Genomic DNA, 27,938 nt, shown 5'->3' with positions numbered 1-27,938 from the left:
TTATTAGCTGCTTAAGAATGTTTGAGCTGTCAAAAATAGTAAATGTGCAAAGAGCAGGGCTACTAAATTAACAAAAGCTCCCACATACCCTAAAACATGGTGATAATACACATTTATTGACACATTTACAGCATATAAAATGACACATATAAAAATACATTTGTAAACGTTAAGAAGAGCTTTGGTATCTTAGCTTGTGACAACAATGATCTTGTGCATTTTACACTGAGTTCTACAGAAAAAAAAGGTGTTATAGATGGTGAACTGAGTATTTAAAAAAAAAACACACAAAACACAATATAAGTGAATGTTACGCAAAGCAATAGAAGACACATAAGGCAGTCATGATTCTTCAGTACAGTAGACCTTCATTTGTAGCTGCAAGACAAAAGTCTGTCAGCACAAAGGCACTCATGTGTGCCACCTTGTGCTAAGGCAGTGATATGCTGCGTTCATTATTTACACTGGAGAGTCACCTGTCTTCACAGAAAAGGATCATTTAATTGCTGCAACAGTCTTGTAGTTATGCTTTAGTGGCTCTATCTTGTAGCGTTCTAACTTTCACAGAGTATAACTTTACATGAGTATCCACATTTTCTCTAAATAAAGTGCAAATCTGGCACAGAGCTATGAATTGAGACTACACAAAAGAGCAACGAAATTCAAAAGTCACACATGAAAACAACGCGGCCGATGATGCTACAGAGGAAGTACATCTCACTTCAAAACAGTGCATGTGGAAGGTCCAAAAAATGACATTTTACATTGCGTATAAAACTGTGAACGAGGCTGCTGATAGTACCCAAGGTAAGAAAAAAAGGTAAAATAATCATTTAATTCAGTTACAAACATTCTTATCGTTATTGATTCTTGTTTGGAGTGTTTTATTTTTTTCTGTTGTGTTATTGTTAAAATGTAAAAAAGGGAAGAAGAGCACCCGCTTTTCACAAATCTAACCTGCTTCTTGCCATAGTTAGATTTTAATTACCGGTATGGTTAGATTCATCTAAATATTCTCATGCTGTATCTCATAAGGCATTGTAGGCTAAACTGGCTAAACTGGAAAATACAGTAAACGCGTGCCTGCACAGTTACACTTTTTGTATCGGAATGTGAGGGGAGTACTGTTATCATATTGTAGCAAGCTTCCAAAAAAGCTATTCATTCATATTTACTCTTGGAATTTGTTTGTATTTGACAAAAACTCAAAGAAGGCACAATGTTTAAGTGTGAAAATACAAAAAACTGCCTTCTCAGTCTCAGTTTTGCTACATTTTAGTTTAGTCGTGTTCCCTTTTCCGCCCAGGAGAGCTCCGTTTCGCTCCTACATGTGGCTACAGGAAGCTGTCTTCTACCTCGGGCGTCCCTGAGGAGCCCAGCAGAGCGTCTCTCTCGCTGGTCTCCTCCAGCCGGTCCTCCTCTGGAAGAGTGTCAGCCGTGTCCTGGGACATGGAGTCGGTCTCTTCCTCCAGAGCCAGAGAGCTGAGGGCGGGGAGGAAAGATTTGAATTGAATGATAGCAGCTGATCAGCCAAAGGCTGAAAACACACTTGCCACAAATACAAGTCAGCTCTAACCACATCTACTGATATTTTGTAAAGGAAATCAGAATGTTGTTGGTGAATGTAGAGAGTTGCTAAAAGTTTTTTTTATGTGTGCTGGCACAAGGTGGATATTTCTTGTATAGATTTCAAGTTAATTCTTTCAGGTATATATAGGAAATCTTGTGTTGCCAAAATCTGCCAAAACTCAAAACACAAGCTTGGACCTATTCCTCCCACCCAAACTTGATGACAGATCTTTCAACACAAAAAAAAAAAACAAAACCTGTAAAAGTTGATTATGAATGATGAAAAAAAAACAGTTTGTGGATATATAAACTATCTTTAAGTTTTGCTGCCAAAAAAAGTATATTTGGAATTCAAAGATTTTGCTTGGCTACGTGTTTATATAAGCTATAAAAACACGGCTCCAAGTCGGTCCACATAATGCAACTACTGTCTCAGCTCAACATCTGGATGAGTGGGAGTGTGATGGAAAAAAAAAACTGTTCTTATTCAGCAAATACATATTCATCTTTCTTGCAGCCCCTGCATTTGGCACACATCTATGTAGCTTTGGCTCCATACCTCACAGGACTTTCTGATGGCATGTCAGTGAAAACCTCCTCCGGTTTGGGGTCTGGGATGGGAATGATGTACTCGTTGTACGAAGTAATGACTTCTTGCGTGTCTGCCTCTTGCCTGAGGTCTCCGGGCCTCAGGTTCTGGTTATAAGGGCCCAGGGGGGAGGAAGATAGGGTGATGGGAGCTGGAGAGCCAAATGCTGGGTTGGCGATCGGAAAGGGTGAAGACAGGCGGGGTTTGGTGCGGGCTACTGCAGGGTGGTCACTCTTCAGAAAGTTGTCATTCACTTGGTTGTATCTCTGTTTTTCAGGAAACAATAGTTTGATAATAAGCAGAGTGTGGTATGTTGATGGGCTTGTAAGTTGCAGAGAAATTACCAAAACAGAGAGGAAAACTTTGATTATTCATTCGTTAGAGACTTCATTCGAATTATTCATTATTCAAAACCTGCACTGAAATATATGTTTTTTCTCAGCTTCTGCAGATATTCAAGTCAGATTATATATATCTGTTTCAGTTAACCAAACAGGAGGGGTCTCCTGCTGGTGCCCAGAGTCACGACTAAACAAGGTGAGGCTGCGTTTCAGTTTTATGCTCTTAAAATCTGGAACAGTCTTTCAGAAGATGTGAAACAGGCCTCAACTCTGACAATGTTTAAATCCAGGCTGAAAACAGCTCTATTTAGCTGTGCAACTGAAAGCATTTTATCTGCACTTCGCTTTTAATTTAATACATTTTTTTTATGTTTTATGGAATGATTTTATTTGCCTTCTTGTGATTTTATGCATCTGTAAAAGCACTTTGAATTAGCTTGTGTACGAATTGTGGTCCACAAATAAACTTGCCTTGCCTTAATCAACCAACACTGACCAACACTGTCTTTGTTGGTCGTAACTAAGGCTAAATCCTTCTTATCACAGTCTGATTCTGAAAAGTTGTCTCATGACTATATTTGTAGACTTTTTGTTGCTTCGACCTGTTCCTGAGCACAATGTTTTGACTCCTCGTGTAGGAGGAGTATATATATATGCACCTTTGCTCAATAAGAACACTAAAATAGAGACTTTTTAAACTATTTGTGAAATAGAGAAATAATAATATCACACTGATATTATTAGAAAAGCTGATAACTTAGCCAACACATATCCTCCAGTTGAGTCCCATCAAATTTGTTGCATCAGAATTAAAAACTCCAAACACCACATCCATTTTACACACACACATTGGAGACCTTTGCAGACATTGGTTGCATTTCCAAAACAAATCCAGCCACACCCAAACAAGGTGGCATTTTAATATTTAGGGTGGTAAAGGTAGAACTACTTTTACCCTTGAGTTACCTTTCTGTTGAGAAGTTTCATTTGTAAGTGGATCTTATATTTCTGTTGTATATTTTGAAGTAAACCTGAACATTTCTTAGTAGTTTAAACTATCAGGTTGATTCACACGATCAAAAACTATTACATTTTCATTTGAATCTCGGTGAAGAAAGAGAATAAAAAGTACCATAAAAATGTGCATTTTAAACATAAATTGGGTACCTTCTTATAGCTCTCTGTCAGCATGTTTCCCACACTGTGGACCAGGAGGGAGAACTCAGGCCTTTTCTCAAACTTTTCATCCCAGCATTTCTTCATGATCTCATAACTACGACAAAAATAACACAAAATGAGCTTATCTCTTATCCTTCGTGTTAGGTAGAGGAGTTGTAAAGGCAACAAAAAGACAGGGAGACTCACACTTCATCAGAGGCGTGGGCAGGTTTGGACATTCGGTAGCCTCTCTTCAAAGCGCTGTAGAATAATTCATTCATGGGCAAATCTGGGTAGGGGGTTCCTCCTGCAGATCAATTTTCAAATAACTGAAAATCAGACACCTTGCACATGCAAGAAAGCTAGATTTAAATCTAAGGAAACTCTAACCTAGACTAAATGAATAAGATGAAGTCACAGAACAACATTTAACCTCAAATGTTTCCGATGATGAATATCTCCTTTTATTTCCTTTTCAACAAGACAGACACTAACTGATTATCAGAGCCATATTTGTTGTGCAATGCAGTTGGCTTCCTGACACAGATTTGAGAGAAAAATCGATCCAGAAAGTCCAAAAGAGAGTCAGCTTCAGCACAGAGAATCTTTATTCGTCACTCACAGAGGCTGGATTGTAAATTTGTTTTTCACAATTCGGGCTCATACTGCATACGCAACAAACTGTCTCCTTTGTTTTCATGGTGGCTTCAAAAAAAAAAAACATGGGAAGATTAAAAAAAAAGAAAGAAAAGAAAAGAAAAAAGCTTACAATACCCTGAGCACGGAAATGCTGATTTCAGGGCTTGACTGTGCCTAATAAGATTTTGACCTCGTATGGGTCTTCAAACAAATTGGTATGTACTTGCAGTCAGACACGGAATTTGAAATTTGCCACAGTTTTGAGAACTTTTGCTTGCAAGAGTGCTTGTGAGACTTCAAGAACTGATCAGAGGTCGAGAGGGTGAAACTACAGCTACAAGGGAAGAACCCCTGACACAGGATACATGCATCTCAGCTGAATTTGGTTTGTAGTGCTTAATGTCTGTGAATGTGTGTGATGGTAAGACTGACCCAGTGTGAAAATTTCCCAGAGAAGAATGCCGTATGACCACACATCGCTCAGGGTGGTGTACAAATTATGGAAAATACTTTCTGGTGCCATCCACTTCAGGGGCAGGAAGGTCTGAATGAGAGGAAACACACTTCATCTTAGATTAATAAAGAAATGTCACACAGTCAGCAGGGTTGATAGAGTCCAGATTACAATTATTTGGGACCATTGCATATCCCCTTAGTTCAAACTTGCAGCATATCACTTAGCTATGGTGCTTAGTTACAAAGTCATATTCATGATATTACATTCAGTAAGTTGCCACTTACGCTGCCTTTTGAGATATAGTTGGAATCATGCATGATATCTCTGGCCAGGCCAAAGTCACAAATCTTCACCAGCTTGCCTTCAGAGATCAACACATTCCTTGCAGCCAGGTCACGATGGACGCACTTTGGAATGAACATCAAAGTAAAATCAAACCATGCCTATCATCAAATGAATGCAGACCATGCTCCAGGCTTGAATCATTTCCCACGTGTTCTAAATATGTGAACAGAAAACTCTCTAAAGGCTTGAGTCAGCGGCAACATACATTCTTGGAGGCGAGGAACTCCATCCCCTTTGCCACCTGGTAGCTGAAGCCCAGAAGATCGTCATAGGTGAGACTGGGAGAGTCGCTGATCACCAGGTCTGGCCTGCTGCCACCTGAACAACATGACAAGATGAGACAACCACCAAGAGAGGAAGGGAAGGTGATGAGCATCTCATGAATGACGATTTAGTGTGTTTGCTTTAAAGGAATGCTCTCTTAAAGAATTGCGCTATTTCAAGTTAAATCGTACCTAGATATGGCACTTATGTTACTGGGTGCACTCACATAATCTTCTTCATACATTGTTATCTAACTTATCTGTGTTTCCTTTGTTCGTGCTTAATTATGCATGTTTATGCGAATGAATTATTCCCATTACTCTACAGTTTCTTCAAGAAAAGCACAAGTCTAACAGGCTCAAATCAAACCTTGTTCCTGATAGAGATCCTGCTGGTAGGGGGACTCATATGGAGAAGGCTGGATGTCTGCATATTTGATGGTGTCGATGTGCTCCTGCATGGGCACATAGATCGAGGGCTCATCTTTGCTCATGTCCATGTATCCTCCATCACTCTCACTTCCGAAGGACACATAGCTGTAAAGACACATTAAATTTGACCTAAATCCAAATGAGCATTTGCAATCCTTTATCATGTGAAACGTCTGAAAAATTTTCCCTCATGGGATCAGTCAAGTATATCAATCTGTCTTCAGCCGTGTCTTTGAATGCAATGAGATTTCAGCGAAAGACCCCCTACATTTTATAAAACACTCCTTTGTGCAGCCCTGAATGCATTTTCTCTGCTCCTCTCACCCTTTTCTCTGGCTGAGAGGGGTGCTTCCTCTTGAAATGAGGCAGCCATCATCTTGGTTCTTCTCAACGTAGTACTGCAGGAAGGTGTGCTTGTTCCTGTGCAGGTAGTCCACCAGGTCACCATACCGACAGTACTCTGTCACCAGGTAAAGAGGACCTGAGAACCAGAAGCAGTGAGGGAAAGGAAATCATTTTAGAGGATTTAAGAGCAATCTTAGTTTCTATGTCACCATATGACAGTTTCAATTCTATTAGGCACTGTTGCTTTTAAAAAATATATGAAAATCCACTGGTAGGATCCAAGAAGCTCCAGTGAAATATTTTTTAAGGGCCAGTACCAACTGTACCAGAAGAAGTTCTCAGAGACAAAGACATAGTTCTGAAGGCTAAATGAACCTTTGTGTGAGGGAGATGGATTGGAAATCAAGTCCAAATCTTGGTGGCAGTTTCTGGAAGATGCTTTATTCAAGCAGTGGTACAGGAAGAAGTCTCCAGCGTTTGAGAGGTGTCATGAAGTTTATCCAGGACAACGCTCCAGTGCATACTACACAAAATACCCTACTGCGTGTCCAACCAGCAAAGGCCAGAAAGATGACCAAACAATGAGCCGTCTCCCTTCTTTACCTGATTTAAATCCTGCTCAAAACTTGTGGTTTTCTCTAGAATATTAGATTTACTGTGAGGGAAGACAATACACCACTTTGAACAGCATTTGGTAGGCTGTAGTTGCCAGTTTCAGCTAAAGACGAACATGAACAGATCAAGAAATCTCTGCCATAGATAGCAGGGTAACTGAAAGAAGACTGGCTATGTTGGTCAGTAATTTCTCCTTACAGGCCAAAAAACATTCTTTTGTTGCCTTTTTGATGCCTGATAACACTGTACAATAACAGTTGCTAAATAACTTCTAAATTACCCTTTTATCAATTTAAAAAAATCAGAACAGTCTTGATTACACTATCATCCACTTAGTTTATATACGATGTTTGCTGCTGACTCAGATAAGGAAAACAGGAAAATCTGTAAAATTTTCACCATTAACCACTATAGGTCTTTAATCAATCTATGGGCATTTGATCTAAATACAATAAAGACAATTTCATGTTCAGAATATTTAACTAATTTACCGGTAGATTAAGAAGGGTTCTACACTGCATCTCTTTTGCAAAGGTAAGACTACTAACTGGACTTTAGACTTTAGTTTTTACACCGAAACCTCTGTCATCTGAACAGTTCAAGAGATACTGTAATCGGATAAATGCCTTATGTGATGTATGTCCAAAGATGAAGACTAAAGTATAAAGGATAGGACACTTGTTGCTTTTATAGCTTTTATAACCCAGACTAACACAGCTTCCCACCAAAAAGGTTCCCAATAATGACCTGGTCAATTGCTCACCATGTTTAGTGCAAGCTCCAAGTAAGTTGACAATATTGAGGTGAGGACCCAGGTGACTCATGATCTTCAGCTCTGACATCAGTGCCTGAGTCTCACTCCTCCTGGCTGTAGCTGGATGAGAACAGAGAGAAAGATGCATGAGAAAGATATGAGAACAGGGGGACTGGGAACACTGAAATCAGGACACGCTGTGTTTCCGCCAAACTGCTCAATGACCTGTGAGCTGAAACTTGAATCAGGCTGGCAACCAAACCAAAGCTCAGTGGGCCCTCTCAGCTCTCTGGGCTCACAGGAATATGGGACCGGTGTCACAATATTTGACAGCTTTGCAGGGGGGGGTCTCCTGCTGCTCAAACAAAGTATGCACATGGCTGTTGTCTGTGTTTTTACATCATGTGTCTTACATTTCAGCATTTTCACTGCCACTTTTGTGCTGGACTGGGTATGCGTGAGACCGTACGCAGTTGCCTCGACTACCCTGCCAAATGCTCCTGATCCAAGAGTGCGACCTGAAACACAAAGAAGGGCTCAGTGGGACAGAGTGTGAAAGGAGCACACACTAGACCTGAAAAGGTTGAAAGAACACTTCTCTTCATTATAATATCAGTGTGAGCAGTTTTCTACAGTGGAATAGATGCAAGAGGGTTTTGACAGATTATAAAGATAGCGATAACCATATTAATTATCTTGAGTTGAGGTGAGACTGAGCAAGTTTGGTGTCCTATTTTGTGGGAGAACAGCTGATAAATGACTGGATATCAGATGTAAAAATGTAAAAGGAGCTTAAAAGGGAACAGCGATTGAAGCCAGTAACACAAGTCTAACAAACTCATTTAGTATTCTGTTGTTGACTGCGCCCAGATGGCCCAAACCCTCCAAACCCTCCAAACCACCCACAGCACAAAACCCTCCTGGTGATGGCTCCGGTTTCAACTTTCAACTTCAAGAGTTTGTTTAGGCAGACAAAGGTGACTTATACGTAGTTGCAACTGAAAATCAAGAAAACACAGTTTGTCGAACCAAAAAGCTGGAAGACCACAAGACCTTAACAAATTCTTTAAAAACATTACCAACTGATCGAATATAAGAAAATACATTCAATTAAATGAATAATTCTAACCAAACCCACCAAGCAATGACAGATGCATGAATTAAAAGCATTTAGATATATAAACTGATGCATAAAAATGTATTATCACACATAACACAACTAAAATTAGAATAATGAAGCCTGATGGCATAATTTAAATGTGAATTTTGATCATGTAAATTTTGCGGGATGGCTACTTTTATCTATATTTTGTTGTCACTGTTGTCATCAATATGACACAAGCATTCAAAATATTCCTAACTGCTAAGCAGGTAAAAGATTACCTGAATTACAAAATGTATTAAGTTTAATATTAGATATTTCTTTAATGTTTTCTACAAGGTTCTATTTCTATTTCAATTTCGTATTTACTTATGGACTGAGTCTTCTCACAGCCTGCGTCTGCTTTATGAGCATCAATTACTACAATATTGATGATCGGAAGTTGCTAAAAAGAGTCCAGTAGTGCTGACTGTTCACACAAGGATTGAGGAATAAAAGAAAATATAAAGCTTTTGGATCACCTATCCTCTCCTAGCCATGATTGTGAATTAAAAATGGCACTAAAGCCTAAAATGGCTTAAAGCATGAAATCTGGTAAATGTTATTTTGGAGCTTAAAGTACCCAAACATTTAGATGGTTTCACTCTAATACTGTAGAAAACAAGCTATATACTTATCAAAGACAATGCTTCATCTTCAACTTTGTGCCTTTAGGGGATTTGGGTCATTTTCAACTCACTTATAGCACATATGTTTCCATTCGCTTTTCCATGTCTCTGTAACTGAATTTCTAAGGCTCGTTATAAAGTGTTCTGCTCACCAGTCAAAGTCATTTAGAGCACATATCACACATAGTTTTACTCAGTTGTTTGCATGAGGACTCACCCAGCACCAGGTTGTCTCGGGGCATCTCCCATGCCAGGTCATAGGGCAGGTGGATGGGGTCCACGTAGATGTACTCGTGCCCATCCTGGCTCACAGATTCTATCACCTTCCATCTGATCTCGTAGCGAGGTTTCTGACAACGCAGTTGGGGACAAACAAATCCCGCATGAGGAAAAACAAAATCCTTTTCATTCAACATATTTGTAATTACATATCAGAGTTTGTCTCACCTTCCTCCATACAGCAATGAGGATGATGACAGACATGATGAAGATGACCACTAAGGCCAGGACAGCGGCCAATACTGCCACCTGGGAGAACAGGGCTGCAACAGCCGTGAAGAAAGACCATGAACCATGGTACAGATAATCAGGTCATAAATCATACAGATAATATTCAACCGAGGCGTCTCACATAATCAAAAAACATAAATATTCATTTGACAATACATGGTTGACAATTGAGTTTTGAATTTGAGTTTTCAAATGAATACATCCTTGTGTATTTGCTTTTACTATCTTTGTGTTTTACTTTTTTAGCAGTGGTGTAATGTACATCTATACAGTGACAAAAAGTAAAGATACAGCACATTTGATTCATCATCTATAATTCCAACATTGATAGCACATGAACATACTTTTCAAAACATAGTCAAATTAAAAAAAATAAAAAAACAGCAAAATGGTCCATTCTTCAGGTGACACCTACTGCTGGACACCAGTTTGACGTCTCTTCTGTCTATGAGTCCTGCTTGGTTGGTGGTCTCACAGCGAACCGTGACCTGCTGAGGCTTGTGGAAGGTCACTTGGCTGTGCACCTGGCTGACTTTACGTGTCTCACTGTAGCTCACATTGGTCTGGATGGTCAGCTCTTCAGACTGTGGTATCAATGGCTGCCACGCCGCCGTCTGGTTGTTACACCTGCAGGAGGACATCAGATCAGTGAGAAGAAATCCCAACAGCTGCACCAGTGGAGAGAAAAGTCATTGCATATGTTCTAAATTTGAAAATGATATATTATTATGTAGGTATGGTCAGCCCCCTAGTGTTCCCTGTGCAGCAGTTCAGTGACTTACTTGAGCATGCTGTCACAGCTGTACCACTGTATGCTCGGGGCTGGGACCCCCTCGGCTACACAAGTCACCAAGTGTCTCTTCTGCGGGAGATGGTGGTCAGTCAGGTCTTTAATCTGAGAAGGTACTACACACAGAGGAGAGAGGCCATTATTCCTAATCTGCCTTCAGTTTTTTTTTAATTCCACACATACTTCTTTTACATTGGTAGACCTACATATATGAAAAGCAGAAAACACCTAGCATGCCAGGATCATTTTAAGTTTCTGAAAACATCCTCACACCTTGGACTTCCAGGTCAAAGATAACTTGCTTTGTGTCGTCTCCATTGGTTACGAGGACAGTGTAGAAGCCCCTCTGCTCCGTCCTCACCCTCACCAGGGTGAGAATGGTGACATACCTGAGGCAGAAAAAAATATGTTGAACAACATCAAAGGAATATCAAAGGTATATTTTAGTATTTTCCTCTTTCTCTCTCTCTCTCATATTCATTTTTAAGAGTTGTCGAATTTTCTTATCGGCAAATGTGTTCATTCAAATCAGGATTTATTCCTGCTATTTGTTTCCAGAGCTCGTCCTGAACTGAAGGGCATTTAAACATGTTTCTTCCATGTTTTTGCAATCAGCTTCAAAACTTTAATGAAGCAGATCTCAACTAATTAATTCAAAGCAACTCTATGTAACTTTGAAGTTGACACTTTGTTGATACCTTTCTGTATTTTGTGTAAATTTTGATATATTTTTTGTAACATGCCTGTTGTATTGTATTAACACGCGCTGTTAATGTGTGCCGTTGCTATCTTGTCCCCGAATTTCTTACAAAAGAGATTTTTAATCTTAATGGAATTTGTCCTGGTTAAAAAAAAGAAGGATAAATAATAACTTGTTGGCACTGTGTTTTATCTCGTCGACATAGGCGGAAATAAAAACTGATTTCTAGAGGTTCCAGGGAATTCGCTGTGATACTCTGGAAAGTTAGAAAAAGGCCTTGGACTTGTCTTTAAAGTGTGTTTTAGAAAATATTTTGCCACAACACAATATGTGGGTTGTTTTGACAGAAAATACTGTCTGCGGTTAATATTTCGCTTTGATCATTTAGATATTTATTGTGTGTTGAAAAATGTGAAAACAAAGTCTTCCAGTCAAGGCTTTGTTTGGCATCCGTTTGAAAGACATTGGTGAGTTGTGACAGGTATTTTGTGTTTATGGTTTGTGTGCGTTGAAAGATGGCATCCTTCCCTCTGGAGAGTATTGTATTTCTCTCTGCGGAGGCCTCATCTGGTGGTGACTGACACGAGCTAGATGCCTCTGGAGGCTGCCAGAGTATCCCAAGTCCTGTGCTAATTGTTAAAATATAACATGGTCTGTGTACCCAGTACCCAGCAGTTCTGTTGCATGTGTTGTGTTCTTAAGATCAGGAAACAGTTGGATGTTTTACCTTATTTCATGCTCTTGTCTGATTGTGATGGTTTTGTCTCCCTTGATGGTGGCGCCATCTTTGGTCCAGCGAACCTGAGGGGGAGGGTAGGCCTCAATCTCCACCCTCAGCTCCACGTTCTCTTGAAGCTTGGCGGAAATGCTTTGCTGTTGAGCAGGCTTCACATCCACAAAACCTTGCTCTAAAAGAAAAGCACAACATTGATATGATGTACAACTTGTCTAATACATTCAAACGTTAACAATGCAAGTGTGTAATAACTGATTCTTAGTATGCTTGAAGGTGTTGGCAAACAGCTGCCTTATGCTTTTCTAAAAGATGTAGAATAACATTCTCTACTTCATCTACATCTACCAGTACTAGATTTGGATTTGAAACAAGGTATCCCATATCACCAAAATCCAAATCGCACATCTGTTGTATAGAAGTATGGCTCAAAATATTAAATGAAATGAATGTTTTAGAATTACTGCTATAATATTTTTCTGATATCACCTGGTGAACGTGTACATTTGAACAGCATGACCTGTCACTGCGTGTCTGAACCATCACAGTAAGATATGGCATAATGATGTGTTAGTCCACCACAGAGAAGACTTGGACTTTGATTTTGTGTAAAAAAAAAAGAAAAACCCATGCACGTGTCGGTAATGGCATCTGCAATTGGCCTAAATGCACTGGGAAATTTTACAATATTGGATATGGTGAAAATCTGACATATTCACACGTCTAAAAGAGGCTGACATAGCATTTATTCTGACTTTTGTTTCTGACTGTCAGATGGACATAAAGCCAACATTCACTCCACTATGTTCAGAGGCTAAAGCAACAAAACAAAGACTATAGATTAACTATAGAGTTGCAGAAATCTGAGAATTTTTGTTGAGTAAGTTAACTAATTTAAATTTCCATATGAGTTCTCTTTTATCTTTGGGAGTAACTTTGATCAACAAATCCATCTAATGTGCTGCTTTAAGTGTTAAAGACAATGGATTGTCTTGTTGTTGTGCATTTTTGATATTCTACAGTCAGGGAGTATATGCCAAGTATGCACCACTAAAAACTGTCCTGGTCTCCCGTCTCCACAGAACACGGAGGTGCAAGTTATTCGAGGGTAACATAAACAGAACACACCTCACTGCAGATAGAGTAAGCATTCACAGACCCACAATGTCTGTAGTAGTGGTCAAGTGACAGAGCATAGAGGAGAGTTTCAGTTTCAGTATGTCGATTCCTGCTTTTACTGGCTCTCAGTCTGCAGTTGTAGGTTTCTGACTTACTGTGTGTTCAGGTTTAAAGTCAAATTCCAGTAACATAAACACTTATTCATTTGGAATCTAAATAGAACGTGGTTGTACCCCCTGATTTGAAGGTCTGTTTTTAACTCAGGGAGTCCACAGAGTGTCAAAGGTTTATTTCACACTTTCAACAGAAATAAATAAACCTGATTCTCTTCTCCTTTAAACATAGCTCCTCTCCCACATTAACTTGCCAAGGTAGATATAATAAGCGGTTTTCTCTCAGCCAGCGAAAGCACAATAATAATCTGCGCGGCATCAGTTTGTTTTAGTTTTGTGTGTGTCTAACCGAGCACAGTGATGTTGACGCTGGCAGAGGCCATCTGGTCTAGGACACCTTCGTGAACATGGCAGACGTAGTTTCCACTGTGGGCCACTGTGGCACGAGGGAAGATCACGTAGGAGCGCATGTTCATGGCGGACAGGACATCCGTCAACGGCTCGAACTCAACAAGCTTAAAGAGAGAAGGAAATTATGAGGATGTGACACCCTAAAGGAGATAGATGTTCTATCTGTGAGTATTCTCTTTAAACTGATGTTGTATTTAATGTGTCAATAGAGCCAGCAGAAGACAGCAGATAGGATCTTGACACATTGTTGGATGCATGCCAAAGATCACACGACCATTTCAACCTCAAAAATAAGATCAAACTGTCTCCTTAATAAACAGAAGCTGAAACAGATACAGAAGACGGTCCAAAATTTGAACCCGAGAACACAGTGTTGTTACATACTCAGATGTGCAGTGAGCACAGTTTGACAGAGTTTCACATCAAAACTGAGGTGTGTCTCTACATCTTGAGTCAATCTGGGCTTGATCATGAGGCAGAAGAGGGATCCCAAAGGGGAAGCTGAACAAAAGGGCTTGTTCTGCTCCACTCCTACTCACCTCCCTGTTGGGAATATCCCAAGAAAAAAACACCAGCTCCACTCCGTGTACCGTGCAGTTTACAGTCAGCGGTTCACCCTGCTTCAGGACCGTCTTTGAAGCATTGATGTAGGCGTCGATGGCCTCTGGGACTGGGATGAGAAGAGAGAGTGAGGGGGGGAAAGGAGGAAAGACAATGACTGATCATGTGATTTAACTAACTGATATGCTGAAAAGATAACCTAAAAACAAATCAATCATCAGTTTAGTTGTAAAAATAAACCCTGAAAACAATAATTGTATGTAATCAGACAGATGTTGAACACTGGCCCCTGTAGTTCAGTCTCTTTATAGTTCCACAAAAGTTCAAATATTCCAGAAATTTTTCTCTGCAAACAGTGTGTAGAGCTTTTTTTTAATGTCCAGTAATCACACTCTGAGAACAACAGTTCCGTCTTTTCCCTCAGATTTTTTTCTCCAGTCGAAATTAGGAAAAGAATTACACTTTTGGACTTTTTTTGTTGTTGTCTTGTTGCACTTTATATGAAACAGACTCATTAACTTTAGTGGTTTTGGTGTAGGCTGAGGCTATATCAAAGCCAAAATTGTGTTTTAGGTACTTTCTGAAATTTGGATTACTCATGACCGCAGAACTGTTTGTCAGGACACTTTTTGACCTGAACACTTACCAACAATGCTGAAGACGTAGAATGCCTGAGAGTGTTTCACCTCTCCATTCAGCTCTCCACGGCAAGCGTATGTCCTGTCCTCCAGCGGTGCCTTGTACCCCTCGCTGGGGACATACCACCCTTTGATGGGCATGTCAGTGTCCTTTTCATACAAGGTAACAGTAATGTTTGGGTTGGTGACCACGCAGGGAATGGTGCTTTCCTCGCTCGTCTTTGTTACCATGCCATGTGCGCTCTCTATAAACCACACCTCAGGATCTGGAACAAGTCATATGACTCATTTAATTAGATATCAGGCAACATATAAAATTGATCTTACAACAAATGAGGAATTTAAAAACAGACTTCACCTGGGACAAATACTGCCACCTCCTTGGTTTCCCCATTGAGTGCATCCACACACTGATACACACCAGTGTGCTTCCAGCTCACATTCCACAGAGTCAGAACACTGCTGGTGGCATCCCTTTGCTCAATTTGGTAACTTTGAATTTGCTCCATTTGAAAGTATGGCACGTCTTCACGTTTAAACTTCCACGTTGTCGATCCGGAGCCGGAGCAGATAAGGGTGATAGAGGAGCCTTCAGCCAGGACGAGCTCTTTGTCATCAGGTTTGATCTCCAGGCAGCACACATTAGTGCAGAGATAGAGCAAGGCTGCAGTTTGCACAACAAGGAACAAGGTCAACATGGGGCTCAAAGTGATGGCAGCATGAGGTCAGAGGTTAAAGCTTCAGCGTAAGTCAGATTATGTTCTATCTCTAATTGATGAAGGTTATGAGTTGTCTGGGGCAGATGAGTGGGAGGATAAAGATGCCACGTCAGTGACAGATGTATTCAAAATGACAGCGGTGTCTGAATGAAGCATCTGTCCTTTAGATCAAAGCACTGTTTTATCTCACAGGCTGGACAGCTAACCCAAAAAATGTGCTTTACTTATTAATGTTTTTTGTACACTGAGTATTGTTGACAATTCCGTTGTGAATACACAGAATTGAACCTCTAATCTTAATTAGAATTCCAGCTAATTTAGTAAAGACATAAATTGTGACCCCCTTCAGTTATTTAAAGTATGGTTTGGATATGTTGAAAAAAAAAAAAAAAAAAACAGTTTAGCAGTATTACTTTGATTTGACACTTTCTAGGCAGTCTGCCTAAGCTTGGGATGACACTGTTTTACTTTTAGATCTTTTTAAACATTTTCACTTTTCGTTGGCCGATTGTAACTTAATTCTCACCTGTAAATGTAACTGCCAGGTGGAGCACAGATGCCGTCACCCTCCTCATGGTGAATGCCTTCAGACCAGTTTGTCCTGCAAACAAACACATGAAATCGTGACATTTTTTAAATAAATCTGCCTCACGTTCAGTTTTAGCCAGTAGTTACAGAGGCACATAACTTTGTGGCCTCAATATGTTAAACAGACATCAGTCAAACTAAGCAAAACAACAGGAAGCTCTAATCTGTGTTCATTCCAAATGACACATAAGGCCACCAGAGTTTACATCTGTGCATGAGAGACGAGCTTCATATCATGATGGATTGACTCCTTCACTTAAGAACTCCAGTAGGTCAAGTTAAGAGAGAAAATTGGAACAGTCTGCTTCAACTGAAAATGGCATAAACTTGAGTTCTGCTTAAAGGAAACAAACATAAAGCATTTAGCTTGTTGTTGTGCTGCTTTCTTTTGTGGCTCCTGGCTGACACACAGAATCTGAGGTGCAGAAGCAGCTCGCTCTGGAGGTATTTGATGCCTCACTGCACCAGGACAGAGCAACAATGTCTGGCTCTTTTTGTTCCTGGTTCACCAGCGATCTGCCCACTAACAAACGGGTCACTGTGTGCGCCTTTGCAACACGCTCACTGGCAACAATGCTGCGTCCAAGCTATTCTAGAGCCATGCTGAGCCATTAATTGGTTTTGGTGTAAACAAAAGTGAAAATGAGGGCATTCACATAAGCCTCCGACAGGAGTGGACTTGCGGCTCTGAAAGGTTGCCATGGATTCCCAATACTTATGAGATATTATGTTGTACACAGACGCAAAACTGATTCAGCACCTACTGAGGTCAAAGTTGACCCGTGCTCACCTTGACTAACTTTCACTACTGCTGTTCAAGACCTGAAGGTTGTAGCTTCACAGCTCAGCAGAAGCCAGAGGAAATGATGGAAGAGGGGAGGGGCAGTTTGTTATGTTTGGGATATGGGGGGTTAAGGCCTGCAGCATGAAGACGTCTGGAAACAGTTAAGGATGGATCACAGGCCTGCGCGCAAGAGGGTGGGAAGGAGAAAGAGGGCGGAAGAATGAGTCTTGGGAAGAGCGAGGGTGGAGGAGGAAGAGAGGGAGTGGAAAAATTGTGAAATGTTTCTTGAAAAACCTTACCCCATTTAACATTTTTACAGGATATTGCACTTCAATTTTATTTTAAGACGGGTCTATTTTAAGACATTACGTAGCAAAACACATGTTGGAAAGTTAGAGACTATAGTGTTTATTAATCAATGAACAATATCTGTCAACATGACTGTATTATCAGAGTTTCAGATTTTGTCAATGGTTGCAAAAGAGGAAACATCTGATTAGTTTGGCAGTTCTCTAATAAATCCAGAGCCGGTTACTCAAACCAGATACACGTTGTCTTCCTAAATTAACCACATTTGGCACTTCCGCTCCCAAAACGAAAAGCTCAAAGTTCTCGAGCTGCTCCAAAAACATGACTGGATCATTTCCTCCCCCGCCTCCTGGTTCTAATAAAAAAAGGGGGTGAAGGAGACAGATAGATAGAGAGCAAGAGAGAGAAAGAGAGAGAGAGAGAGCTCATGCACATACACACTTAAATATTTTCACTGGCACAAAATCCACGTTACACACACATACTGCGCACACGGGCATACGCTGCATCACAACCATTACCTCCCCTTCTCAACATACACACAAACACACACGCGTCCACATAGAAACAGACCTCTCCCCCCTTTTTCCCTTTTTGTCACTGGTGTCTGCGTACAGTTCATGTTCCCACAGTATTACTCTGAAACTTTCCCAGGATCGCTGATACACTTGGGATCCTGCTGGTGATGACGGCCGGAGTGAAGGGGTCACCTCATCCCTGGGGGGCCCAGCAGCAAGCGACAAGGGTCCGTCCACTGAGGAAGCCATACATCAGAGCTCAATTGGAGCCAGTAACCTCAGTGTCAGTGATGAGGACTTTGAGCGACATCAGCCAAACGCAGCGACGCCAAAGGCATGTGCCATTTGGCAGCATGAAAACCAACAAATCATATTTCAAATGAACGCAATGTTCAAATGAACACTGTGTTTGATAAAAACAAGCCAAACTGCTGGGGTAAGAGCTACTGCAGGAGGTGCACTTACATCTGAGATCAAACGGCGAAAAACATTTGTTTCAGCAAAAATCCAGGAGTAGCAGTGTTTGAAATGGAAGTAAAAATGTTTATCTTCTGCAACATGATGAGGTTTCATGTTGACCAACGGGCAGTGGGGATATGACCAAAGTTTTTGAGAGAGCTGACCATAAGAGGGTGATTGTAAGATTGTGAGCCAAATGCAGCCAGAATATAAATGCTATGAGAGTTTGGAGAACAAACACTTGAAATGCAGGTTATCACAAGATTTAAAACAATAAAACAGAAACAGGAAAAGTGTAGTTTTGACATAAGATGGCACTTTGTGGTTGTTTTAAGATAAGTTTGCGCAAAGCTTTGTTCAGGTCACGGGGAACAAACAAAGTTATGGAGAGTAAAAATGGGTCATGACACTGGTGAATCTGCCAGTGTTTGCTTCCTGTGCCACAGTGATGCTTTAGCTTAAGCAACAGTGTCAACAGAGTCATTTACAATAAGAAGTGTCCACAAATAAAGTGGCTATCAGTTTGAAGAAGAGATCCTGTGAGGAACCATAGAAAATCTGAAAAACATTTCTCCAACCCAGATGTTTATTGTTGTCTTTATAGTCTTTGAAATGGGGCACTGCATTCCCGCAGTAATCTTGGAGGTCTGAGAAAAACAAACAGTCTTTATGTCAGCAATGGCACAGTAATCACCAGGAGGGATAAATTGTTATCACCCCCTATGAGTTTTCCCACAGATGCTGGGAATTTGGTGGCTGATTGACCTCTCCCAGTTTTCATAAACAACCCCGCTACACTCAAAGTGTCACCAGCTAACAAAAAATGCTAAAGTAGACCTCAGCGGGACACACGCAGCCCACGCTCAGCCTCAGGATGCAGTCAGAGTGTGTAATCCCACTCCTGGGATTAGCTACATTTAGTGTAGCTGCAAGTTTTCAGTTAAACATCTGGCAGTGATAACGCAGTCCTTGATAAGGTGGGAACTGCAGTCGGAACCACATTTGCAGCCAATTGTTTGCTTGAGTGTATCCCAAGGGGGAAAGCTTGCAATTGGGTAAAGAGGAAAAAGTGTAATCTATAACAGAAGAGAGAAAAATGTCCCAAAAGTCTCCAGGAGTGCAGCTGGAGAGTTCCAACTTCCTGCATGGGGAAATTTTCTGGCCTTGTGTGGGTGTGATACATTACTGACACAGCAGACCATCACAACCGCTAACCAAATACTTACAGAAAACAAGGATGCCGCAATGAGTGGAAGACCCACTGCAATGAAACATCTACAGAGAGAGAAACATCTTTAAATAACAAGCTGCACAGAAAAGTTGTAAACTCCCAATCAGGAGAAGAGAAAAGAAAAAAACAAGACCGGTGAAGCAAAACAAAGTGAACCGTACAATCAAAGACAAGAAAAGGCCAATTAAACCAATGACAAAGCATGACAAACCATCAAGACACCGCAAGAATACTGCACACTGCACCAGACAGTGGAAAGAACAGCAAAGGAAGCATTCAGACATATGGAATATACTTTATGGGACAGACCACATCAAAGCCAAGAGCACGACAGCAGAAAGAGTGCACATACGGTCTGACATCACAGACACTGATGTTTACTCTGCTGAAGTGTTCGGGAAGCTGAGATCTGCAAAACAAACATCCTCAATTTAACAATTAGAGCTCAGAAAAGACAGAATCTAATACTGTGTTCTCTGGGCTTTACTGACACTTTTTTAGGATATTTCATATCTTCATCTTGGCTACAGCACAGAAAAAAATCGACGTGCTATATTTGTCTTTCTTAGTTTTTGTTTGTAGAGGAACGACAGATTTTCACGACGCATCTCTGAACAGCATGACTTTGGCGAGCTCTGTGGGAAAAAAATGACCCAGTGTGTCTTTTTTAAACAAACCTCCTTTTTTATCACTCATCTTGGACTGACCATCCTCCCCCAGAGGAAAACCTTCTGGTCCCTCAGCAGCAGACCCGTAATGCACTGTTCCCACCCCAGGCGGCTGCAGCGTCCATCATGACTAAAACAGATACAATACATTGACAGAGCTATAATAATGACTGATATGCTGCAGGCCCAAGAAAAACCCAGCCATGGCCACTTCCTTGTCACAAACATGCTGTCAGAATATGTGAGCTACTGCTGGCAGAAAAAGCTTCAGAGGTCAGGTCATAATAAGTTTCAGACTGTAAAAGAAGACGTAAGACTGCAGACATTCCTATTTATATCAATGCAATGCAAAGCTGTTTGCTTTTACTTGGGTTAGTTGGAACACCCCTCATGCCATATGGGGCATTAAAAGTGACATCTATATACACATTTTTTTGTTTTGTTTTTGGAAACTTTGTGCCTGCTAAAACTAGTTCCAACCTTTCTCATTTACCTTATTCAATCATTCAAACTATGTTACGAAGTCAGGAATGTTTCCATTTGGAATAGCTTTGTTCTTCTCAGTAGCTCAGCTTGGCTCTGATAGTACAGATGCAGCCACTTGGATTGGCCAACTCCTTCATGCATTGCTAATTCCAAATCCAGCCCATTCTTTGCCTTGTCCTATGCGACATGGGAGACTCCCCACTTGCGATAAACTGGTCAGCTTTGAGGGAATATTCCCTAATGATTCTCTGAAAATCTTCAAAAACATTCACAAAGTGACCTTCAAAGACCCATTAGGGAACATTTCCTGTGGGGTTTGTGAAGGATCTACATAAATAACATTTACAGACTGTTCTTCAAAGGTAGCAAAAAAAGTGACTCCTTTAAGAAACCTTAAGAGAGGGTTCCCTCAACATGTCAATTCTCAAGGCACTTATCCAATTCCTAAAGTGAGTTTGAAATAAGAAAAATGATGTTATGTAAACCACACTACCTCTGCTCGCTTTTGTACTGTATGTTTTATTTGTATTGGTTCTTATTCTAATGTGAAGCTAAGGAATTCCAGCAGGTTGTCTACTGAACAAGGTTAGTAGTTGAATTGATTGTTCCTTAAGTCTGCGTTTCGAATAGTCTTTGGGCAAGATACTGATTTCCTGATTGGCCTGATAAAGTGAAGTATATTTATATATAAAAAAAATAAAAGCACTGTAATGAGAAAAAGTGGTGTGTTTATTTGTATTGGAGAGCAAAACACTTGGACTGGTTGATAAAATTAGAAAAGCTCTACACAAATGACTTTGCTGTCCAATAAAAACGTTTACCTTCAGATAATCTGGCACCAAGTAATATCATATTTCATCTCTCAGACTTATAAAAATGCAACAGACATCGGCGTCTAACTGACAGAAAAGAACTGGTGATAAGTCTTTTTCTCTCCTGGACAAAAAAAAAAAGTCATTCATCAGCCATGTCTTTCTGGAGATCACATCTTGGACAACATCTTAAAAGTACCCTATTAAAAATACAGTAAAGTGATACTAATGGAGTGAATGCACACCCCAAATTAGAGATAACATTTGGGGACACTTGTGCTTTGTCTTGACAGATGACTGCAGATGACAGATGTTTAAACATGTCTAAAAGAAGAACTATCACTTCATATTTTATATATATATATATATATATATATATATATATATATATATATATTGCTGATATGGAAACCCATTTAAAACAGTTTCCCACTCTCTCTGCAAATAAAAGTCCAATATTCCCTCAACCTTTAGGACTATTTCTACTCCCCGACTCACGCCAAAATATCTTGCAACTAGATACTAACATTCACCAGTCAGTTGATAACACTGTTTTTTTGCCATCTGGTGCTGAGGAGGTAGTGTTTTTGTTAAAAACATCAGCTTGCTGTGGTCAAAAACAAACCAGCACAGTGATGATGCAGGACAGAAAACCAAAATAACCACCAGAATAACAGCAAAATGGGATTATGCCCTGTGTTCACTACAAGCAACCCCTTCTCAAACAGCATGTTGTCAGTTTGCTTTTTTATCTAAAGTACTGATTTTTTAGCAAGCTTCAGACCCAAAATATATACATATTGTACACAACGAACTGTATTTCTCCACAGTAGAACCAAGTCTTTTAACAAGTTTAGAATATTTCCCAGTAGACAGGTCATTATTTGTTATGACAATAACTGTCTGACAGAAATAGTTTGTCAGGATTTGTGACTCTGTTGCACTGACCCCAAGTTAGATTTCACAGTTACACAGCTGGATACTGAACTTTAAAAGGCACTGTCACACAAAAATGCTTGTATGTTGTAACTTAAGAGGCTAAAGCTGCACTGAATCAATCTCAAGTTTGCATTATCAGCTCCAAACAAGATCTACTATCATCCCTGTTCGTAAATCTTGTGTCTTTTGGCTCCGTATTTGGATGGAGTGTGTGTGAGGTCTAATCTCAGAAACCAAAATGACTCTATCCTCATGCTGAAGAAACATATGTTTGGGAAACTGTGGATTTTGGTTTGCTCCCTTTCAAACAGAGCTGTAAATGCAGTTTCAGTTGTGGTGGGGGGATGTAAAATGCCTCTGACTGTAGACTGGCAGCTTTAGATGTGGCTACTGTTAAATATCAGTTTAATTGTCTCATTTTTGACTCACTTGGGAGCCTAAACGAACGTGTCAGTTCCCAGATATCTATCCCAGATAGAGATAATTTGTTTCCGTGCCAATTCAATTCAACTTCAATCTTTCACAGTTTTTCTTTTTTTTTCCTTTCTGTTTACACAAAAACAGAGGGCATTAGACCACAAACCTCATGAGAAATGAAGTACACCTACTCACACTTCCAGTCCTTCCAGGCGAACACACCCAAACCCACCAAAAAAAAAAGGAAGAAAAAGAAGTGAAACATCTGAATACAATTTGGACTGACTGGCTTTAAGTTCCATTTGTTGTCTTAAACAGCAAGAGGGGAGAAAGGTTGCATAATGGTGATAGAGATTCAGAAATCTTTGCGACAACTCATACAATTTGTCTTGAAAATGTTATCTCAAACATTAAGTATGAATATCTGATACAGTTTATATGAACGTTTCGCAACGTTAAGGTTGAATGAAGCTAAAGCAAGTTCAACAAAATTCAGCTTATTCTCTATTTTAAACCATGTAGAAAATTCTTATCTTGTAAAAGCTGCAGGCTGTTTTTCTTTGTCCTCCTTTCCCATTGCACTGTATCACCAGTTCCAACATGTTTGTGTTGGAGAGAACTGTGCAAACTCCAGAAAGAAAAGAATCTGATGGAGACCAAAGCTTCCTGTTGAGAATTTGTATTGATTCTTGTGCAATAAATTCAGAGAGTAGCTCATAGTGTCATCATAATATCAAAACCATACAGGCAGGGAAGACAGTCAAATCTTTCAAGTAGACTCCTTCGTTTCCTCCTGAAACTTGGTTTCAGATCACATTGATATAGGTCGGATATTATTGAAAATATTTATTTCCTTAGTTGCAGACAATTAAATGTATGCATGATAAACACGTGTCATCATAGAAAATATTAAAAGTAAAGGCGAGGCAGGGCAACAGCTTTAAACTTGTAAATGGACTTCAAATTAGAACTGATTTGCTTATTTCATACTTAACTTTTATCTAGCATAGAGAGTTTCAGCGGCACCCCAGGGCCTGTGTAACGTTATGACTAAATTAGAAGCTCTAAAGTTAATGTTTAAGAGGAAAATATCAACAATTATTATCTATTCATAAGGGTTTTTTCAGTAAAATAAAACAACCCGATAAATTGTCTTCAGATTCATATGTTACATAATCTTGATGCAACAGAAAACAATGTCTCATGTGACTCTGACATATAATAACCATCTAACTTTCACATTTGGGTACTAACTAACACAGCATGAATTACTTATTACTTGACATTTGCAACCAGAATTCAATAACTGCCTTTAAAGGTGCAATTCACTACCTAATAAAACCACTAGGTGTCATACTAGAGCGTATGAATTGCATTGCGAAACAAACAGAACAACCACTACATGTGAAACTTAATTCGGACTTCATCAAGCAGCTCGTTGACTCAGAATAACCAGAGCAAGGTTCACTCTGGTGTTATTCCTCTAACACTGTAATAGGAGGTGTTTTAATCAAAGAAAATGCTTCATTCCAACCAGCTTTCACTCAGAACTCATTACATACTGATGCTTGATCACGAATCAACGCAACAGGATGCTGTCTGAACACAAACCAAAGCATTGCTTTAGGACATGCTGGGTTTCCCAAATTAGTAACATTCTATTCAGCAAAGTTTTCCACAGTGAAATGTATGCAATCGTTAACCCCTAACCATGAGTTTCAAAATATTCAACGCTGTTATATCCCATAAAAAAACTAGCAATAGCAAATGTATCATAATGCAAAATACCCTTTCATAGATACATGATTAACTACTTATCAGTAAATATTTCATGTTGATGAGTTACCACACAGGGAGCATTTTTACATTGTACATTGCAAAGATGGAGATCATCAATTAGCACAATTAGAAATTTTCTTCATATACATTGACTAAAAAATTAACCATTTATTCACACCACAATGCAAAGGATTACTAGTACTCCTACTAGTAAGGTAATAGTAGTAAAGTACTACTAGGTAGTGTGAAATAGAAAATATACAAATAGGGTACCTCAATATTGTACTTAAGGACAGTAAATTAGCATATGCATTTAAGTTTTCCAAAACTGCATTCATATTTTAAAATGTCCTCTCTGCTAAGTGTGTGAAAATGACACCTTTCTTTGTATTTTGTGTGCAGTTTTCTTCTAAAGGTTGATATTATAACAAAAGGGGAAAAAAGATACAATAACACAAATGTCTCCTCAATGACTTGTCCTGCAGGAGTGGCTGTACTTCCTGACTGAGGACAAGATGCAGCTGCCTGTCAGCTCTGCCTGTGTGGGTGGGAGGGAAAGAAGGAGGTAACGAGTTGGAGGCCAGATGGATGGGCAGCTATACAGGATGCTTTATTGCAGCTCTGTTACGTGGTCTTCATTAAAGCTTAACGACTCCAGAATAGAGTCTAAGCACAGCACTAAGGAAGGAGTAGCATACAGAGGGGCCCAAGACTTATCCCCTGACAGAAAAAACAGCTCAGTTGAAAAATATGAATGACTTAAATGTGAATCACACAATAAGTGACCACCAGGAAATGAGTCAGAGAGCAGATACATTCATCAATCAGTGCATCAACAATCATGTGATAAGAGGTGTAACAGCTATAAATAAGTCTTTAAACTCAGTTTTTCTTCCAGATACAAACAGCATGACATTAGTTTTCAGTTGTGTGTTCAGCTCATGGAATTGAAGATAAATCACAAGAGGACAGAATGGGATCAGTGTGTTTCAAAACTCGCTGCCGAGTTCAAACTGTTACATATCTGCACTGCGGAACACATGTGAGCTGAATCAGACTGCTGGCATGTTTTCTGCATGGTCATAATGCGAAGCACATTTTCTCATAGCGGCTGGCATGCAGGGAGTCAGGAGAGCCAGGAAACAGCTGATGACGAAGGATTAGGCCCAGGCCAAGGGGAATGAAGCCGACTGGGCTGTGTAGAATCAGGGCAGTGGAGAGGAGCTGCGCTGCAGTACATACCAGCAGCCTGACGCACAGGGAGGAAAATCCCCACTGCCCAGGAGAGATATATAACTTTGATGAGTTTTTAAAACTGGGCTAAAAAGACGTGACGGATCAGTGTAGTTTTTTTTAAGTTAGTGTTGTGAAAAACTTAGCGAGAGAGAATCAGCTGATGGAAGAGGTGTGATATGAACGTAATATCATCTCATACCGTTAATGGTAGAAGTATGACATGTATGCAGTTTTCCAGCAGTTCATCTGCAAGAACAGTATTAGACAATAGCCTGGAAATATCCATGGAGCCGGAGAAGAACAAACACTTCAAACAAACTCCTATATGTAGAGGAGGAGAATAACATTCGCAAAACACATGCCAACTTTGTTTTGATAACAACTGATACTAATTTAGAAGCTCTCATTTTAAAAAGCATCCAGAAGATGGATGTGCGTTTAACCAGACTAACAAGACAACACAGCAGCCGCACATTACAGAGCTTTCAGGTGCAGAACACATGGTGGATTATAGTGCAAAGACATGCACGAAACATGTGTCTGAGCCACAAAGTATCTCACGTTACTACAACCTAATTCATACTGGGTATCAAAACCCTTTCCTGCGGTGAACGCAATGACTTGATTTAACAGATTGTTTATCTATCGATACACTGGCTCAAGAAAGATCTTCAAAAACGGGTGACGGAAGCATAAAGCCGCGTTCAATTTAAGATGGTACGTGTTATCACTGGAGAGAAATCCATCAACACTTAAAGAGGATGCTAGTGACAGTGACGGATGCCAGGTCTGATATGAACACTCGACCGTGAGCTCCTCCGTGTAGGTATGTGGAGAAGATTGATTTTGTGAGGGCCATTCTCAGGGGAGGACGGTCAGTTCACTCAGGGTGACTGAAGAGGGCTGTATAAACAAGCTCTTTAGCAGTGAAGCACAAAGTGGTGTGCATGCAAACAGGCTGTGCTATAAAACCCTGTGTGTGTGTGTGTGTGTGTGTGTGTGGGTGTGTGTGAGAGAGAGAGAGACACTGGGACACCTTGTCAAAGGTTTTCTCAAGAAGAACAAGAAGATAAACATTGTTAAAGTTGTTTTCTGTAAGGCGTGAAACAGTGTCTATGTACAGAGATGCAAGCCATCACAATGCTGCTGTTTGAACAGGTTCATCACACTCTGCCACATTGTAATGCTTGTGTGTACACATTCAAGTATGTGGGTAACGGACACCACCAACATTCACATAACCAGTTACTGGCAACAACATCATGCAATAAGATAAGAGTCGATGGTCGTTCTAAGCAACTTAAGTCTGACTGAATATAATGAATATATAAATCATTTGAATTCAACAAGTCATATGAGCCTCAGGTTCAGTGTTATCAGGATGAGGTGCATCCCCTCTGTGTCAGACATCTGTGAAATTTAATCTGTCACAGAGGTTTTCCCGTGCAGGCCGGGTGAACTTTAGCAACAGAACCTCCTCACATCTGCAGACAGCTGCCAAGCAGCCATGACTAACAGGAAAATTGCTGGCAGTGACAGAGACGTTACACCTCTTACCTTCAGACGAATCTTCTCTCTTTGTCAAAGAGAGTTGTAGACAAGCAGAGAGAAATCAGCCGGTCAGCTCTACAGGGGCTGCTGCTCCAAACGTACAGATCCGTCAGATGTTCAGAGTCTGAGGTTAATCTCTGATGTCCCAGGAGTCCGTTGGGAGGAGGTACCGCACTGAGCCCGGCTATTTGTTTAGTCAAATCACAACACCATGGGGGTCTCTCTCCTCTCTCACAAAAAAAAGCCAGCCCAGCACTCAAAAAGAGTAGAGTAAGTTCTAAAAGAATGTTCCCGGTGGAGACATGCAGACACACACTCCTTCCCTGACAGACTCACACAGAGCAGGGTGTCAGTGGTCCGGCCCAGCTGAAGCTGAGTGAGCAGAGAGGGAGAAGGGAGGGGGCAGTGAACAGAGCAGAGCAAAGCGCAACAGAGGCGAGTTTAGAGAAAATAAAAGAAGAGACAGAGGTAGAACACTTCAAAACACAGATCAGGTTCTGCTTGTTGTTCTTAGGTAGCAGCTCAGAGGTCCCAGGCTGGGGTGATTTGTTTATGAATGGAGAGGCAAGCCACTGGAGGTGAACTGAGAC

General features: G+C 40.3%; 1 protein-coding gene across 2 annotated transcripts; it reads right to left on the bottom strand.

Moving 5' to 3' along the window:
* Window positions 1–93: 93 nt before the first annotated feature.
* pdgfrb (platelet-derived growth factor receptor, beta polypeptide) lies at window positions 94–27,936 on the bottom strand. 2 transcript variants are annotated; one of them, XM_072395815.1, is made up of 23 exons: window positions 27,355–27,936; window positions 16,098–16,172; window positions 15,211–15,516; window positions 14,861–15,118; window positions 14,193–14,323; window positions 13,592–13,757; window positions 12,005–12,185; window positions 10,851–10,966; window positions 10,570–10,693; window positions 10,203–10,414; window positions 9,725–9,819; window positions 9,495–9,627; window positions 7,921–8,025; window positions 7,517–7,627; window positions 6,118–6,274; window positions 5,732–5,898; window positions 5,304–5,416; window positions 5,038–5,160; window positions 4,729–4,840; window positions 3,865–3,964; window positions 3,667–3,772; window positions 2,129–2,424; window positions 94–1,482 (listed from the first exon to the last, which is right to left on the bottom strand). In XM_072395815.1, exons 2-23 carry the CDS (start codon window positions 16,144–16,146, stop codon window positions 1,335–1,337), a joined length of 3,309 nt encoding a protein of 1,102 aa, XP_072251916.1. In that variant the 5' UTR covers window positions 16,147–16,172; window positions 27,355–27,936; the 3' UTR covers window positions 94–1,334. The 2 variants fall into 2 exon arrangements, with proteins under 2 accessions (XP_072251916.1, XP_072251917.1); XM_072395816.1 differs by lacking the exon at window positions 27,355–27,936 and having other exon boundaries at window positions 15,211–15,732; window positions 16,098–16,163.
* Window positions 27,937–27,938: the final 2 nt, after the last annotated feature.

Source organism: Leuresthes tenuis, unplaced genomic scaffold (assembly GCF_036924035.1).
Source record: "Leuresthes tenuis unplaced genomic scaffold, fLeuTen1.0.hap1 SCAF_11, whole genome shotgun sequence".
Taxonomy (NCBI): Eukaryota; Metazoa; Chordata; class Actinopteri; order Atheriniformes; family Atherinopsidae; genus Leuresthes; species Leuresthes tenuis.
The sequence above is the reverse complement of the archived record's forward strand: the minus strand, read 5'-3'. Positions and strand labels throughout refer to the sequence as shown.

Excerpts from the sequence above, each read along its gene's own strand:
- pdgfrb (XM_072395815.1), bottom strand. The coding sequence starts at position 16,146 with ATGAGGAGGGTGACGGCATCTGTGCTCCACCTGGCAGTTACATTTACA. Across the intron at positions 9,820-10,202 it reads CGTCAAACTGGTGTCCAGCA|CCCTGTTCTCCCAGGTGGCA; the intron begins GTAGGTGTCACC and ends CGGCTGTTGCAG. Across the intron at positions 3,773-3,864 it reads GCCCACGCCTCTGATGAAGT|TTATGAGATCATGAAGAAAT; the intron begins GTGAGTCTCCCT and ends TTTTTGTCGTAG.